Below are 17,357 nucleotides of genomic sequence, written 5' to 3' on the forward strand. Positions count from 1 at the left end.
CCACTTTAGCCCTTCAGCCTGTGACCCCGAGACCTGGCCTCTCACCTGCACGCCTGTGTGGTCTCACACCACTGCCTACGGCCACAACCAGGCCTGGACGGGGCAGAAATCCTGGACAAGGTTGGTCTCCATGGAGGAGGTGCCCACTTGAGGGCTGGCAGAACCCGTGGACTCTGGAGTCAGGTAAGAACATGCCAACCATGTTTCCACCTGTCACAGCCAGGCAGGTCCAGTGAGCTGTGCCCACAGTAGAAGAAGCCGGGTCCCAGGGCACAGTCAGGGGGAGGGCGCTGACTTCCTGAGAATCAAGCAGCATGACACAAACAAGGCAGAAACCACCCCCACCCCCCGCCCCCCGCACACCCAGAATATCCAGCGGAGCCATCTCTTCCCCAGGCCCAGCCTTGCCCTGCTGGCCTGGGAACCGGCTGCTGAGGCCAGCACTCACTCCTGGCCCCGCTGGGGTCCCAGGGGAGGGGAGAAGAATGCAGCTGCCTGGTGGCCCCCAGGACCCTGGGGAGACAGAGCCTGTCCTTAAAAGGCAGGGAGGTTGGCCGCCCTGCCTGGGAAGGCTTCCTGGGATGACAGGGCCTAGAGGCCTGGTCTCTCTCGGCCCAGGGCTCTCTCAGTCCAAGGCAAAGGGGCAGATCCCCGCAGTCACTAGTACCAGTGTGACCCCACCCGCACACTCACGCTGAGCCTGGGGCTGGGAGGTGCCCGGTCTCCTGCCTCACCCTATCCCTGGGAGCCTGTGCCTTCCGGACACCGCAGGGCTGAGTTGGAAAAGGAGAGTCCACACGCCGGCAAGCAAGACAGGAGGATAGGTTGGCTCCTCACGTGCCGCGGCTACAGCGCGGCCCGAGGCCTGGCTCCAGGGGTGCCCCGTATATGCTGAACAATCGACACTGTGGCAGCTGCTGCTTTCTCACCTGCTGAGCTACTTCAGAGACTGTGACCAAACCCCCAACGTGTCAACTCCCCATTAACATAAGGGACCACGTACTAACCACCACTCTTCCTCCTCCCGACCACCTGGAATCCCGTCAGCGAAACCTCCTTGCTGCCTGTTGCTGACTTGGGGAGAGGCCAGGGGCATGAGGGGTGCTGCTTCTGGCCCCTGAGTTGGAGAGGCGCCCCTCAGCATCCTGACCATCCCCCATCCCACCCTTTCCAGTATAATTCTGCAGCCTAATGGCGTTTTCAAAGAACATCCAGGAACACATTTACCTCCCCACATCCCTACATCTTTTTTGGGGGGAGAGGGGAGGGCAAGGGGCACACAGAGAGAGAAGAAACAACAAACTTTCCATCTATTCCCCCAAGTTATCCTGCAGCCTGAATAATTTCGGGTTTTTAATCAATAGCTGTCACACTTGTCAAATTACTTTGGGGACCACAAAGCAGTTTTTAAACATTCATAAACCTCAGCAGAAGAGCGAAGTGCCCTGAATTTTAAAAGAAGAGAATCTGAGGAACATTCATTGAATAGGATGAGATTTGGGCAAATCGAAAGTGAGTTGAGGGCCAAGTGCTCCTGCTGCTGCTGAGTGGGGACAGCTCTCCGTCCCTTCCTGGTCCCCAGGAGAAACCACCGAGCCCAGCCCGGCCGCTCAGGAAGACTAAGGAGAATGACACCCCAAAGCCTAAGGTCCCCTCAGCTCCCCCAAGTAAAGCAGTCCCAGGCAGGAGCACAGCAGCAGCCCCATCCGGCCCACGGCCCGGCCCTCAGCTCCTCCACTAGCAAGACTCTGGAGAACGGTCAAGGCCCCGGCCGTGCTGTCCCTTCCCTGCGAGCTCAGTCTGTGCCGGTCTCCTCCTCACGTGCGTGAACACGGCCCGTGCGTCCCCTTGGTCCCACAGATCACACCGCCAAGTGTGGGACTAGTTTCTGACTCGTTCCCCCACCCCCACCCAGGACCATAAATACCAACAGCTGCCTCAGGCCCTGGGGACCCATGACCCAAGTGGGGAAGGATGATGAAATGAAAAAGAAGAACAAACTGAAAACCAAGGCTTCCATTCCCCAAGGAAGCAACTTCCCTCTAGCTTATCTAATTCCTCCCAGCTCTCCACCTCCAGGAAGCCCTCCTAGGCTCAGCAGACCCCTCCAAAGAATGTCATTTTCTCCCCTCTTACCCCTCCACCTCAGAACCAGGTGCCGTGCCAGGTGGCCTTCCGGTGCTGTGCAAGTCGTTCATGTTAGGGTGACAAGGTGATCTGGGGACTGTCCTTCCCCCATCCCTGGGCATTAAGCTTCCTACCTCAGCCAAGGACCAGCCACGTGTCAACAAAGCCCCAGCCCCTGGCACCATGCTGGTTGATGACTGGTCTAATGTGGTGAGGCCTCCTTCCTTAAAAACAAACACACATGAACATAAAGTTCTGTGACTTTGGTCAAATTAAATAACCTGCACGTCTCAGTTTCCTTATCTGTAAAATGGGGAGGACATCACCTTTGGTGCTACAGGTGTAACCTGACACGCAGGGAGCCCTGCCTTACCCTGGGCATTCTGCCCCTTCCCACCTTGCAGCACTTCTCCTTTAAGTAGGCGCCTCCAAGTCCCCATTTAAGGAGAGACGGGCACCCTAGGTTCTAGCAGCAATGCCCATCTCCTGTCCTGCCACCACTTAGGACAGGGGGGCTCTGTGGCCTCAGGGAGACGAGGCAAAGACACGAAGGGGAAGGGGCATGGGCCAAGGGAGCACAGACCTCGGGTTGGCCTCTCCTGCACCTCAGTTTTCTCACCTGACAAGTGGGCTGCGCTGCCCTCCTCCCAGAGCCTGATGGAGGTCTGATATGCGAACACCCCCCCATGCCTGGTTTGAGCTAATCCAGCGCCCCAGTATATAGTTACTGAGTGCCTCCAGCATGCCGGTGCTAAGCCTGGGGGCCTTGGGACACCAGGCTTTGGGAGGATGTCCCAGCAGGGCATCAGAGCTCTGCTTCCCAGACTGAAACTCACAGGAGACAGCCAGGAGTGCTCAATAGCAGCAAAAAAGCAGGAGCGGGGGGCTGCCAATAAGCCACAGGCTCCCAGGCCACCAGCAGAGGCAAAAACTCATGTCAAAAGCAGGGCGTGGCTGCCGAGTTCTTCCTGCTCCTAGTGACCGTGCATCTAAGCCATCTGTGGCTCTCCAGCTCCCGCCTCACCCATGACAGCCCACACACCTGGCAAGTGCACCAGCAGGCCCTGGCTCCGCGTTTAGCGGACTCCATTGCTCACGTGGCCCAGCCGCCCAACTACAGTTAAGGAAACATGCTCTGAAGCCGTGAGGGGCTTCCAAGGCCAGAGAGTGTGCCCGACTCCAAGAGCCCACCCTCTTTCCCCACCCCCACCCCCACCCCCACCCCCTCCCCCGCTGACTCTAGGATAAGCTAGCCCTGCCTGTCATTTGCCACTGGCCCACAGGATTCCAACCAGCAATGCCTTAAACACAGCCTGCAAGGTGCGTCCCAACCCAGCCACACTGGGCTGCGCACATCCACTCAGAACGCGCCCAGCAGCAAGTGCGCCTTATCCATCAACGCCCAGCTCAAAGACCACCCCCTCCGTGCCACCCGCCCACCCCAGCAGAACCGACACCTCCCTCCAGGGTTTCCCCTAAGCACTCCACCCCTGCGGAAGTGGAGGCTCAGGGAGGGAGGTCCAGCAGCTTGCCCAAGGTCACAGGTCACAGTTCACAGGCACCGGGGCAGGGCTGGAGGCCTGGCATCTGGGCTCCAACTCCAAACTCTTTTCACTGCCTGTCAATGTCTCAGGCTTTCACCAAACCTACAGAAATTGTGTGATTAAATGCACCAACTTTCAAGTAACTTAGAAAAATCGTGGGTCACCAGAACTCCACTGATCCCTGCCTTTGTCAACCCCCCGTGTCACCTGTCTGGAAAATGGTGAGAAGGACACCTAGCTGATAGGAGTCTGATCCACCGGCAGCACCCCAGCAGTGGCAGTGAACGTGGGCAGGACGAAGGGACACGGAGACTTGTAAGAAGCCAGGTGCAGGGCTGGCACTTCACAGTAGCGGCTCATTTGCTCCTCACAACCCCTCCACAGGACAGTGTGTGACCAGCCAAACCCCCGACCTCTCTCGTGACGGGGTACTTCCCCAGTAGAGGCTGCCGTGTCACAGGGGCCTGGCTCCGGACAACCGTTTCAAACATTTAAGCTGGAGCAAAACATACCCCAGGCTCAGACACACCGCCGGCCTGCAGGCCAAAGGATCAGGGAACAGACAGAGGCAGGGAGAAGGAGGGAAACAGAAGAGTCCAGCTGGGGGCTGGGGCAGGGATGACACGGCCCCCAAACCCCAGCGCAGCCCCACCCAGGGCAGCCCCGGGCTCGGCGACACGGAGCAAAGGCCAAGCTCCTCACTTCCCGGTTCCCGGTGCAGCCACAGAGACCACCAGGCCTGCTCGTGGAAAGGAGCCGCTGACACTGGGTTTCCTCTCTTTTCAACACTAAAAACAGCAACACCACTCCTCGGTTTCTCGCTTTTGGTCGGGCTGTCCTAATTGCTTCCACATTCTGGGCCGGTGGTGGACGTCCACAGAGGGGCAGAGGCACCGTCGCTGGGGAATGACTGAGTCCTTCCCGAAACCGGGCATCCTCTCTGACCGGCCGCTCCCACCCGTCTCAGTTCTCCCTGGGCCCAAGAGGCTGGTCAGGGGCCGAGACTGGCAGCCTCCCTCCTGCTTTCTTTCCTGGCCTCCCTCACCCCAACCTCCGCTCAGGCCATCAGGTCACTCACCATCCCTCCGCGCGGCCACCAGGCTCTCCAGGCCCGGGAAACCGAGGGGCTAGGCCGGCCACCCCGCTGCCCGCTGTCCCCCACCGGGCCCAGCCAGTCCAGCCCTGCTCTGGTCCTAGACATACCATTCCAGCCCTGTCCGCTGGGACTGATCATGGCTAGTCAAACAAAGGCTAAGTTCCAACTCTCCGTAATGTGCTTTTAAAGGGCCAGTGTCCCACTTGGGTTGCTGGGGACTTAAAGGCACACCTCCCTTTTTCTGTACAGGAAACAAGACAGCAAAAACCCCAAAATCCCTCAAAAGTCATGATGAGATTAGAGGCCTTGGGAAGATTTTAGACAAAATGCACAAGAGTAAAAATCCAAATTTCATCTGAAGAACCCCCCAAACCCCAAAACAAGGAGGCTACATCTCAAGAAGAGTGGGAAGGGCAGAGTTTTTAAGCACTCACAACGGGCCAGCACAGCACTCAGCACTTCACAGCAGCGTCTCATTACTCCTCACAACTAGGCCACAAGACAGGCAGCAGCTGGACCCATCTTACGGAGGAGGAAGCTGTGGCGGGCAGAGGCTCCCGACTCGCCCAGGATGGCACAGAGCGGCCCAGCCAGGGCCCAGCCACGTGAGGTCAGCCAAAGCCAGGATTCTTCTCCCACCTGCTCCCTCCAGAGGCCCCTCCTGTTCCATATCGACTAGCATCTTTCCTTCAAACAAGCAGGCGAGGATGAGGAATCATTTGTCGCAGGTGCCCAAACCCTGGGCTTTCAGTCTAGGCCTCAAAACCTTGTGAGGTCGGTTCTATTCTTTCCCCGTTCTCACAGATGAGAAGATTGGAAATCATGAGGCACAGGAAAGGCAAGGAGAGGGAGGAGAAAAGAGGGGGTCCGCAGCCCCTGTAGGGGTGGGGCAACCGACAGCCAGGCCCTCGTCCCTTCCCAAACAGGCTCTACAGTCAGAGGGGGTAGGTAAGGGAGCCGTCCTTCCAACCTCAGGGTTCAGGCAAGCCGACCAAGGTCCAAAGGAAGGGAAGAGGCGGGGCTGCAGGGATGGGGGCTCTCCTGGGACCCCTAGGCTCCAAGGGTGGGCAGGGGAGAGGAAAAGAGAGACGTGACTGCCTGGGCCTCAGTATCTGGTCTAGCAAGCCCTCCAAGAAAGGCTTCCTGTCCTCTCCGTCCTCCAAGAAAGATGGGTCATTTCCGGGCACCAGGAGTGGTTGGGCAGCCCATAGGTGCTGTACAGCCATCCTATCAGAAAGGCCAAGGCCAGGCGGAGTCCTCAGACCTAACTCTGCAGGGGCCAGGTCATTCAAGGATTTATCACCCTCAGTACGTTTCTATGGAGCCTGGCAGTCAAGTAAGTCTGAAGCCGTGTAGCCTGGTGGTTAAGAACATGAGCTCTGAAGCCAGACTGTTCAAATCTGGACTGTGCCACTTGCAACCTTTTGTTCTTGGACAAGTCATGTCACCTCTCTGGGACTGTTTTCGCCCTCTGCAATAATAATAGTACTCAGCCTCACGGGCTTGCTGTGAGAAGTCAGTGAGTTATAGAACAAAGCCTGGCTTCCAGTGAGCACTCAATAAAGACCGGCAGGTTTAGCTAGGTTGAAGGACGCTGCCCCAGGATATGCTGGGAGACACAAAGCGGGAAACTAGCTTCCTGGGTAGTGACCCTGGGAAAGTCACATCTTTCTCTGGGCCGCAGTTTATTTCTGTAAAGACGGGGTCCACCTGGGACCCTCAGTGACTACCAGGCAAGACCACCCTCCAGCACGTCCCAGATGCCCACCCTCCTCCAGAAGCATCCAGGTCATAAGGCCATAAAGGCTGAGAAAGGCTGGGCTGTAGCCTGAATTCTTTGCAACGTAAAAACAGCCTGCCTCTGGCCCACTCCACCCCCCAGGCTAACTGGGGTCTGCTGGGTAGGGAGAGGGTGCAAGGGCGCAAAGCCACATGGCCTGTCAGGAGGCAGTATAAGGCATCACCTCTCCAGGTAGAACCCAGCCCCACCCAGGCATCTCTGGACCTCAGTCTCCCCACTCCCTAGTGAGGGGCGGGCCCTCACCTCCTCAGGTGTCTCCCAGGGGACTTGCTGCAGCTGAGCTGGCTTTCCATTGTGAAGTTTAGCAGTCCCTCAAGCCACGCCACACCTGCGGCATAAACAGCCTCCCAGAAGCTGTGGGCTCCCTGGGCCCCAAGAGCCCCCAAAACTTGATCAAGTTCAAGGTCTGCCTCTTTCTATCTTCCTGGAGCCTAAAGCAACTGGTGTGTGTGCTCGGGGAGGGGGGAAGGGGGAGAGGGGGAGAGAGGAGCACCAGAGAAAACAGGGGCTAGGAGGCAGGAGGCATGCCTTGCAGCCCCAGCAGAGCATATGGCCACTATTCCTGAGGGTCAGTGGGGGACCAGGCCCCTTGCACCCACCATCACCTCCTCATCCACAGGGTTAATCAGTCAGTAAGGGGTGGCGTGATTGGGAGGTCTGCAGGGCTGAGTGGCAATTCTAGTTGTGTTACTTAGCAACTGTGGGACTTTGGGCAAGTTCTTTCACTTTCCTGAACCTCAGTTTCTTCAGGTACAAAATGAGGAAATACACTATCCTCGGAAGATAACAGGTGTAAAAACACTGGTTAACCAGATGCAGAGAAAGCATTTAACAAAACAACTTGGGAACCCAAAGACTCAAATATCTGGGTGTCATTCATTCAACAGGAGCATTAGATCTTAGGCTGTCCCCAACCCTGCACTGTCTCCCCAATAAGCCAAACACATTCTAACCCACACCCCGACCCCGCCACACAGCCAAGCACTGCGGGAGGTCAAGGTCCCAGCCACCCAAATATTCTGAAATAGACCTCAGACTTCTCCAGACGCCAAACACACCAAGGAACCTTCCAGAGCAAAGCCACCAGTGCAAACCAAGTCCAGCTCTCAGCTCTGGGAAGGGCGGAAGGGCCCTCTGAGGAAAGCCAGGTCCACAGTGCTCTTCCTTAGGTGCCCCGGACTCAGAGAGATGGGGCAGGGAGGGGGGAGGACAGGGCTGGGTGACTACAAGAGCGGAGAGTGAGCCACTACAGGGTGGTTAGCAAGCCCTCCAAGGAGAGAGGGAAACAGAGCTCAGAGAGCTATTGAAGACCACAGAGGGGGGGCCCGATCCAGCCCTCCCCAGTCTGGATCTCTAGGGATTCCGCTCAGAGGCTCCTGATGCAGGCCCAAGGTGGGAGCCCACGGCTGGTACACGGAGACCAGGACCCGGGACGTGTGAGCCCTCACCTGACCCTCCTTGGCTTCCCGGACGGGCCGCTCGCCCTGCGCTTCTCAGGCCCTGCTGCCTCCTCTTCTACTCATTTCCTTTCTACTCAACACACCTGGCCTGACCCCAGTGCTTCTCCCAAAGGTCCCCACAGGCCTTCGTGTGACCAAAGCCAACCACAGTTCCTGTCCTCTCCGTACTCAACAGGACAGCGAGCTCCCTCCCTGAAACCCAGGCCACCACCCCCTCTGAGGTGCCTCCCCTCCCTCCCAGGCCACTGCCCTGCTTTCCCAGTACCGCACCACCTTTCTGCCAGGTGCTGGAGTTTCTCAGGCTCTGACGTGGGTGCACTCTCCTTCAGTAAAACACTCTCCTTTGGTGATCGCATCCACGCCTTAGCTTTAAACACCTCCAGGGCTCAAGACTCCAAAGTTTCTATCCCAGCCCTCCCCTACTCTGCCCTCCAGACTCACTTATCTAAATGCTGACACCTCACAGAACCTCAAATCTGAAATGTCCAAAGTGGAGCTTTGTCTCAGCAGCTTAAGCCAGGAGTCTCAGAAGCCAGCCACCCTCCCTTTCCCTGGCCTCCAGAACCCAATCCATCAGCAAATCCTACCGCTACCGCCTCTAAAAAAATCTCTCACACCTGTCCACGCCTCTTCACCGGCCCTACCCCGCCTCCCCACCCAGGAGTCAGAGGGACTCTTTAGAAAGGCAAATCAGATTATTTAACTCTGGTGCTAAAAACCCTCCAGTGACTCCCTACAGCAATTGGAATAAATCCGAACTCCTCCCCAGGGAAAGAAGTCCGCGAGAGTGACCAGCCCACCCTCTGACCTCATCTGGCAATCCCCATCCCCCAACTGGAAGCCACTGCTTTCCCGCCCTCGGGGACTTTGCACTCCCTGCTCCCTCAGGCAGGAGCTCTAGTTCCACCCCCTTCTCGTAAAGGCTGGCTTCAGGAGGCCGGTGGAACTCAGTCCTCCCCCAGACCGCCCAGGCTACAACAGGTCCTGCCCCGCCCCCATTACTCCCCACGGAAACACTTGGCAGTTTCCTTCACATCATCTTGTTCGTTCAGCCAGCAAATATTTATTAAGTGCAAACAGCGAGCCAGACACTATTTTAGGCACTGGGAATCCAGGTGCTGAACAAAGCAGACAAAAATCCTGACTGATATCACCCAATCTGGAATTACTGATTTGTTTGTCCACTCACTTATGATTGCCTGTCTCTCCTGCCAGAAGGGAAGCTCTGTTGTCTTTCCGCATCCTAAGGGAGGGTCTGGCAAGAACTCAGTAAGTATTTATGAAATAAATATGCAAAAACAAAGAAACAAAGAAGAGGACAGCAAGAGAACCGAACCCAGAAAGACACAAGAAGTCAAGAGCCATGCCTGCGCTGCCTTAAGGCAGATGTCTCTCACTACCCCGGGGTCGCAGGTGAGCAGGAAGGCTTCTGTGACACCCCAACCCTCCTAGGGGACAGACTAGATGCACAGGGGCAGCTGCTTAACCGTGGAGAAGAGGCATGACTGCAGGCGTGCGCGGTCAGGGAGGGCTCCTAGAGAGGTGAAATCTGAACACGGCCAAGCCCCACCCCGCTCCCCAAACCTAGGGAGAGGCAGAAAAACAAATTTGCGTTTTAGGGCTCTGATGTTCTTTGCTCGAGTAGAAAACAAGGAAAAAACCTTGCTCCAAAAAACCTTGCTCCACAAAACCCTTTACTTTTTATTAGTGTCTGGATCAATAAAAGTTTTGGGATTAAAGCTTCCCTCCTGCAATACTAACCGTCAGAGAGACAGCCTAGGATTATTAAATCTGTCTCCAAGAGGCAGTGGCTAGGAGCCCCCGCGGCTTCACCCTGCTCCTCACCTGCGCTGGGAGGCCCAGGCTAAGCGGACAGTAGCCCGAGGGCCCTCACTGGCTCCTCAGCTTGGGGTCAAAGCCCCCTCCTCACAGCCCACCTTGCCAACCCCACCAGCTCCCTGGGCCTAGATCTCCTTCCCCACAGTTTTGCCTGCCTGCTTCCACCTCCTCGGTCCTTCGCTCAGTGGGCTTCTCTCCACCCGGATCCCGAAGACTTGAAGCTCCCAGGAGGACTGGGCCTGGTTCCCAGGAGGGAGGAGCCAGTCAAGCAACCCAGCCCCCACCTTCCCCCTTCCTTCCAAGCTGGTGGGGGTCTCCCATTCTTCCCCCGAGGCCAGCGTGAAAACCAGGCTGCTCAGGAGGGGCTGTGGGGCATCAACAAGGCCCTGGCCGGAGAGTGGGTGGGCTCCCAGGGCTGGGCCCCCTTGGAGAAACAGCTCCACACCCTCCGGCCTCCACCCACAGCCATCGAGGTGCCCACCCCCAGGGCAGGAAGTTTCCTGCACCCCCTTCCCCAGGCAGAGCCACCCACAGACCTTGGCGGAGGGATAGGCCTCTGGGCTGACCCTGGTCTGGGCACCAGGGGCCTGGGAGCCAGATCTGGCTTTCGAGGACGGCCGGGTCTCCACAGAGCAGCTCCTCCGGCCCGGCCCAGGATCTTGCCGAGGTTATCACCGAGGAGTCCGAGGCCACAGAGGCCCATTCCTGAGGATGGCGGGCACCCAGGTGCCTCTCCCGGCCAGATCAGGGGACCGCTCAGTCCAGGCCAGCATCTAAGAGCTGTGACCAGGCAGGTTTCCCCTTCCCGCAAAGCACGTGCTGACTCTGTCTTCCAAGTTGAAATTTCAGAAACGACTTAAAAAAACACACCGGTGACAACGTCTAGAGGTTTCCGGGTCCTCCACGGAACAATTGGAAAATTACAGTCTTCCATACAGGTAACCACATGGCACAAACTCCAGGTCCAAGAAGTCTAGAAAGACGCACTTTCAGCCACGAGCAGGTCGCCCTCCAAAGGCACCTGGGCGGGGTGCGGGCCCTGTAACCGAGCTCCCGGTCCGGGAGGCTGGAACAAGGCTCGCAGAGGAGTCTCAGGCTCCTCCCCAAAGCGCTGACTCCGCCCAGGGTCATACCCCGCCCGAGTCCCGCCTCCGGGCCTTTGCACTTGCCGTTCCCTCTGCTTGGCCCGGGCTCTAGGCCAGGCTGGTTTCTCCTCACTCTGCTCTCAGATCAATTGTCGCGCGCGTCCTAGTAGAGGTGGTTCTAACCAAAGGAGCAACTTCCACCCCCACCCCAAGTTATCACTCAGCTTCACTTTCCTCATGGTACTGATCTGAAACAAGCTTGGGCCCCCTCCTCCTCCCACCTGGAAAACGTAGGGGCCTGTTCACCTGGTAGGCCCGGCACACCTCGGGCCAGTGCCTGGCACAAAGTAGGCACTAACAGATGTCCTGATCGAATACTAGTGTCCTTCTGGCTGGCCTGAGACAGGCCGGCCAAAGCTAAGTGGGAGCTGGGGTGACCGAAAGACTCGGGGGCGCGCCAAAACCACCTCCCCCGCATCCAGCTCCTGGAGCTTTCCAAGCTCCCACCCCGCGGCGCCACGCCCCTCGCGCTCCAGGCCGGAAGCGGCCGGCTCCGCCCCCACGAAGCCCCGCCCTCAGCCCGCCCCCCCGAGCCGCTGGCCCTGCCTTCCCAGGCCCGGCGGCAGGGGACATTCCGCGGCCAGCTGCCCCCAGCTGCAACCACTTTCCGCCCCAACCCGCCACTGTGCTCCGGACGCGAGCGGGGACGAGGCCCGGCCCACCCCCGACTGCCCGCGGAGGCCCCGCCGGAGTTCGTCGGGCTCAGAGCAGCAGTCCCGAGGCCCCCACCCCCCCGAGGGCCAGTACCCTCCCTCTCCCGCACTTCCATTCGGACATTTAAAAAATGCGAACAGAAACGGAGGTGCAGACAAAGCCGGGGATTTGCCTACTACGGTCACCCAGTCAAACAGGGCTCCCGACTCCCTGCACCGACTCCTTGGAGCTAGACCTTTTGGGAAGAACTGGGTTCAAGCTCCCTCCCAGGGCGGTTGCTCTCCTGTATCCGGGGCTGGGCCAGCAGGACAGAGGGGGAGGGTTAAGTGCCGGAGGGAAGAGACAAGGGGGTGAGCTGCTCAGGTTTGTGAATGCTACAGGACGACAGGGGCAGTCAGACCCAGAAGCCCAAATGCTGCCCCACCCGCTGGCCTGGGGGGTTCATCCTTGGGTCACCTTGACAGGGCCCTTACTGAACTGAAAATCCCTCTGGGAAAGGCACACCCAGCCAACCTGACATTTTCGCCTGGGGTTACCCGCTTTGCCATCCTGCTTGAAAAGCCACAGCAACGTTTCCAAGTATTGAGCCTCTACCACACACAGGGAATCACACACCTCCCTTAACAGCCACCATCTGGAGGGGCTAATCAAAGTACAGTGGCTGCTGCATAACTTTCTGGTGCAACGGGATTATGGAATCTAATCCCTCCATGTAAATATGGATAAACAGGCCGGTGGGAGAATAGCACCCCTGCCTGGGGTCCTGCCTACTCCATAGCCTCTACACCAGAGGCTCACAAGCCCCAGTTCAGCCCATGGCAATTTCAGCCTGATCCAGACCCTCAGCAACAACTGAGCTCCTATTAAGTGCCAGACTGTCAGGCACCTACTGTGTTCAGGTAGGCAGCACTCTGTCTGGGGCACCTGCAGGGCTGGTGAAGAGGTCTGACTGTAACCCCACAGCAGCCCCCAACCTGGGAAGTAACTCACTCCGTCCCCTGCTGTGTCCTTGCTTGGGCTCAGCTCTGTTCTGAGCACAGGTGATCCTGACCACAGGTAATCCAACAAAACCCGCCCCCCCCATCTGCATCTGCTCACACCCCCAAAGCCCAGAGAACTCTTAGCCAGAGGTGCACTTATGGTGGTGGTTCCCTTCCTTCTGAAGTGAGGTTTCCCCTCTCAGCTTCATCTGGGCCTATCCAATGTCTTAATAAAATTTCAAAACCGGGGAGAGGTGAGGCCGTAGTCACCAAGGGAGGCCCTAGGGCAGAAGAAGCCCCTTTGGCTCCCAGAGCATCCAAGGCACCAGAGATGGAGGGGACAGAGCGCATCTCCGAGCACTCCTCCAGGGCGCAGGCCCCAAGCAGGCCTCCCACTTGAACTCAATAATAGCAATAAAGAGGTAAGGCAGATACTGTAACCACTTTACAAATGAAGAAATCAAGTCTAGAGAAGCTCAATCACTTGCACAAGTTGGCCCAGCCACATCTGAAAGTACAATAGATGTGCCTCGCCCCAGACAGCCATTTGTACCTATTTACTGGTCCCCTCTTATCTCCCTCTCTAATTCTAATACCCCCTCCTCCTGGGAGCCTTCCCGGATTTCCCCCAGGCAGGAAGCCACCCCCACTGGTTGATCCACACAGTTCTAATGTCTTTTTATAACAAAATAGGCCCCTGTGACAGGACCTCTCCCTCTGCATGACAGCTGTCACAGGAGGGGGTCACAAGCTAAAAAGAAACGAGCCTGTCTCTGGGGTTCAGAAGATGTACTAACCAGCTATTTGACCTTGAATAAGGTGCTTCCTCCTTACCCTTCTAGCCTCAGCTCAGGGGACTGCATAACCTCTTGCAAGCTGCTTTCAGAGCCATCTTGAATAATATGTGAAAGGGAGTGAGAACACAGCGAGCGTCCTTGGAATTTCAGAAGCTGACCCCGTAACTCCTGGTTCCAGTGCCCCCAGTGACCAGGTCTCCCTAATCATTAGGCCCCACCCACCCACTGCACACTCCTCACCTTCACACACACCCCCACCAGCCACAGGCCCTCTTCTGCTCTTCCCCAGGCATCCCTGCCCTCTCTCATGGCCACGCCTCTGCTCCCACTCATCTCCCCTCCTGCCCCAATCTCCAATTCTCATTCACCTTTCAAGGCCCAGCTTAACTGCCCCACCTCAGGGAAGCCTTTTCCCAGTGTCCCCAGGCCCAGGAGGTATGTGAACTCTCCCTCTCTTCCTGAATTCCCAGTCCTCCTCCCTTTCTCCTGGGTCCTGCTGCCTGTCCTGTCAGGCCCTCCTTGGGGTCTATTCATCTCTGGTTCTTCAAGTCCTAGGACTCAATAAATGTGTGATGGACCTCTTCTCCCAAAAGCTCAGAGCCCAGATGTCTCATGACCTTTCAGATCTGAAGGTGTCTCACCAACTGGGCCAGGCCCTGTGGGAGACCCTGGAACCTACCTTCCTCAAGGAGCTTCCCATTTCCTGGGGTACAAGGGAGCCAGCCCCAAGACTGTCAAGGAGCACTTCCAGGCAATGTTTGTATATCCCCTTGGGGAGAGAGATACTCATATCCTGGGAGGGAGGACCTTTCTTGTGACCACAACACTGTCCTTTCCAGAGGCTGTGTAGAGGACGGAGGCCCTTTGCGGCCTGCCCAGAACCGCCTCAGCCAGAGGAGGGCGCTGCTGTAACCCACTGCCTCCATCCAGGTGAGCCTGCAGGCCAGAAGCAGGCACAAGACCGAAGAGGGATGCCCCGCAGAGGACAGTCAGCCCCCGGCCCTGGCTGTTCATGGACAACGGCTTCTGAAGAGACCACTGCTGTACTCAGCTGAAGCTGAGAAACAAACTTGGTATTAGACTGAGGGCCAACTCTGGGTAGCAGTTTCAATGTGCCCCAGCTGTTAATTTATGTGAACACATCTATGCTTGTGTGGTTTTATCATCACCAACAAGCAACAAATGTGTTCTGGCACCAGCTATGTGCCAGGCCCAGTGCTAGGTATTTTACATACATTATCTTCTTAATCTTCCAAAGAGCCATAAGCTGTGGGTATCCACAGGGATATTTTACTAAAATGAAGCTGAAGCACAGAGAGGTTGGAAAAGTTGCTCAAGGTCACACAGCTAGTTACTGGTAGGAGCTGCAATTCCAGGCCCCTCCACAATCTGGCCGCAGCCTGTCTTCCTGGCCTGAGCTGTCAGTGCTCACCATTCCAGAGCCTCTGTTCTCCGTCCCCACCCCTCAAGTTCCCCACTCCCTTTGTTTTGTGCCATGGGTGGGGGGCAGGTTGGGAGGGTGTTAATGTATATTGTCAGCCTGCAGCCTCCCAACTCCCTCTCCCTCTCCACCTGCTCAGACCCCCTCCTCCCTCCCGAAAGGCCGGCTGGGCTCCGGCCCTCTGGCTGCCTCCCCCCACCAGCCTGGTTGCATCTACCCCATCTGCCAGGCCCCCAACCACTGTCTTGTGGTAATGACTTCAGCTGGCAGAGAATCCTGGAACCTTTCCCCCTACAGCGACGTTGACACACGTTCACTGAAAAACCGTAATGTTTCCATCAAAGCATTTAGGGGGAGTAAATTCCTACCCATGTGACGCCTCCTGGGAAAAACACAGAGTAAATTTACTCAACAGGCAATGAGACGTGGTCAGCACTTCTCTTTCTTGGTTGTCAAGGTGCCAAGTCCTGGGCAACAACCAGCGTGGTGTTCCAGGACCTGAGCGCTATCAAGGGGTGAGGGGAGGGGACGGTTCCAGTTCAGGAGCCTGTTACTGCTGCCCTGGCTGCACAGGACGCTGGGTCAGTTTGTGATCAAGACTTAGATGATCCCTAAGCCCCTGCCCAGAGACTCCAGTGCTACTCACTGAGCTCCCACCAGAGCCCGGCTTCTGTGTCTCTGGCTGGGTCACCTACTGCCCAGGCCCCAAGCCCTGTCGCCGCAGCCACCACCCCACCAGGTCTACACCAGGCCAAGGTCACACATGCCCCCTAACGTCACAACTCTGAAAGGTCAGGGAATTCAAACCTCCCTGAACCGTCCCCTTAACCCCGCCCCAACCCCTGGAACCGGCGATGGGGATGCAGGGGGGAGGCCCTGCTCCACCTCCAGGTTCTAACGCTGCCAAAAGGGGAGGTACAACGCCAGGCACTGGGACCTGGGGTTCCTAACCCATCCAGCTCCACCACTGGGAACTGGAATAACCGTGAGGCCGGAGCAGCAGAGAAGATGGAGGAAGTGAGGCGAGGCCCACAGGCCACCGCCCTGTCTGCTCTTCTCCATGTAAGCAGACAGCAATTCTGCAACAAGGCGGCGCTTACAACCCCTCCCACGATCCCCCAGAGCCCCGCTCTTAGAGGTTCCCTGCTTCTAGGGAGTGGAGCGCAAGCGTCTGATTTGATTTTCTCCACATGTTTTCTGAGAATCTGCTGCAGCACTGCCGCGTCTGACACTACTGGCCTCCACTCCGTGACGTGCGTCGGAAAGAGGCATCACTATTCCCATTTTACAGATGGGAAAACAGGCCCACCAAGGTTAAACATCCAGTCCAAGGCCACACATCTAGACAGGGAGTGATCCAGGATACAGGCAGGTCAACAAGACACGCGGTCTCTGCCCTCAAGAAGTTGGCAGTCCAGTGGGGGAGGGGTGCGTACAGCCATTAGCGCCAGAAACACACTTAACAGGCCGTGGGCCCCGAGGAAACTGCGAAAGTATCCAGAGCAGGGCCTGGCCCAACAGAGGACCTATAATGATGGCAGGAACAGTTCCGGTTTGGGGGTAAGGAATTGGGAGAGGCTTCAAAGAGAGGAGGGCATCCCAGTAGAGCCTCCTCCTGAGATCTGGGACCCCCACCAAGCTCTGTGCCTGGCACACCATGCAAGGGAAGGAGTGTGGACAGACGAGTTAACTGGGGGCAGGCGCCGGGCACACTGTGTCACGTTTACATCGTCACTGCCTGGCCCCAGGAGGTGTGTCAAGTTCTTTGCCTCATTTACAAGACGGGGAGACAGAAGTGCAGAGCAGTCAAGTACTCTGCTCCGAGCAACACGGCTAGTAAGGTCCCTGTCGTGTCTGGCTCAAGGCCTGCCTTTCCAGCAAGCACTTAATTTCTCTGGGTGTCTGTTTGCTCATCTGTAAGGCACTCCTCTGTCAGAATCGCCTCCACTGCAGACTCCCGTTGGGCAACCTAGGTTTGGAAGGTGGTAGCCATGTGATTCCAGACCCCGCTCCTGCAGCCTGTTGGGTGAATGAGCAGAGGGGGCTCCCCTCCTTCAGAGCCATGTTTTCCAAGGAACGGCCACCGATACGGAGTTCTAACTGGTGAGCCTGGTGGCACGGAGCCCAGCAACACAGCCAGTGGGTGCCGTTGTTGCAGGGGAAAGAGCTGAGCACAGCAAATATAGCCGTTGACCCAATTCAGTTCCGTTCTGTCTTCGAGAAAATAATTGAGTTTAAATGAATAGGTTTCCCATGTCCCCTCTGGTCTCGGGGAGGGTGGAAAAGGAGAAGGGGAGACAGGAACACTTCCCTGGGCTCACGGTTGGTTATTTTTGAGTCATTAGGCCTGTGAAAGGTTTCCTTCTTGCCTTGGCAGACAGTGGAGTTGGACATGGCTGGGAGGCAGCGAGGTGGAGTGAAAACCACACAAGGTGGACGGTGAGGATGGAGGTTTAAGGCCTAGCTGACAACA

General features: G+C 57.2%; 1 protein-coding gene across 19 annotated transcripts in view; it reads right to left on the reverse strand.

Moving 5' to 3' along the window:
• The window catches only part of DAB2IP (DAB2 interacting protein), a 193,648-nt gene that overhangs the window by 35,687 nt on the left and 140,604 nt on the right, over window positions 1-17,357 (reverse strand). The window contains exon 1 of one of the 19 annotated variants that reach the window (XM_082467854.1): window positions 10,404-11,418. The exons of 16 other annotated variants lie outside the window; for them this stretch is intronic. In XM_082467854.1, coding sequence (XP_082323980.1) covers window positions 10,404-10,570 — 167 coding nt within the window. In that variant the 5' untranslated portion in view covers window positions 10,571-11,418. Of the gene's footprint in view, window positions 1-4,749; window positions 4,879-10,403; window positions 11,419-17,357 lie in introns of those variants that run through there. 2 more of the 19 variants (XM_082467840.1, XM_082467846.1) reach the window with 2 other exon arrangements.

Source organism: Balaenoptera physalus, assembly GCF_965194825.1.
Source record: "Balaenoptera physalus genome assembly, chromosome: 7".
Taxonomy (NCBI): domain Eukaryota; kingdom Metazoa; phylum Chordata; class Mammalia; order Artiodactyla; family Balaenopteridae; genus Balaenoptera; species Balaenoptera physalus.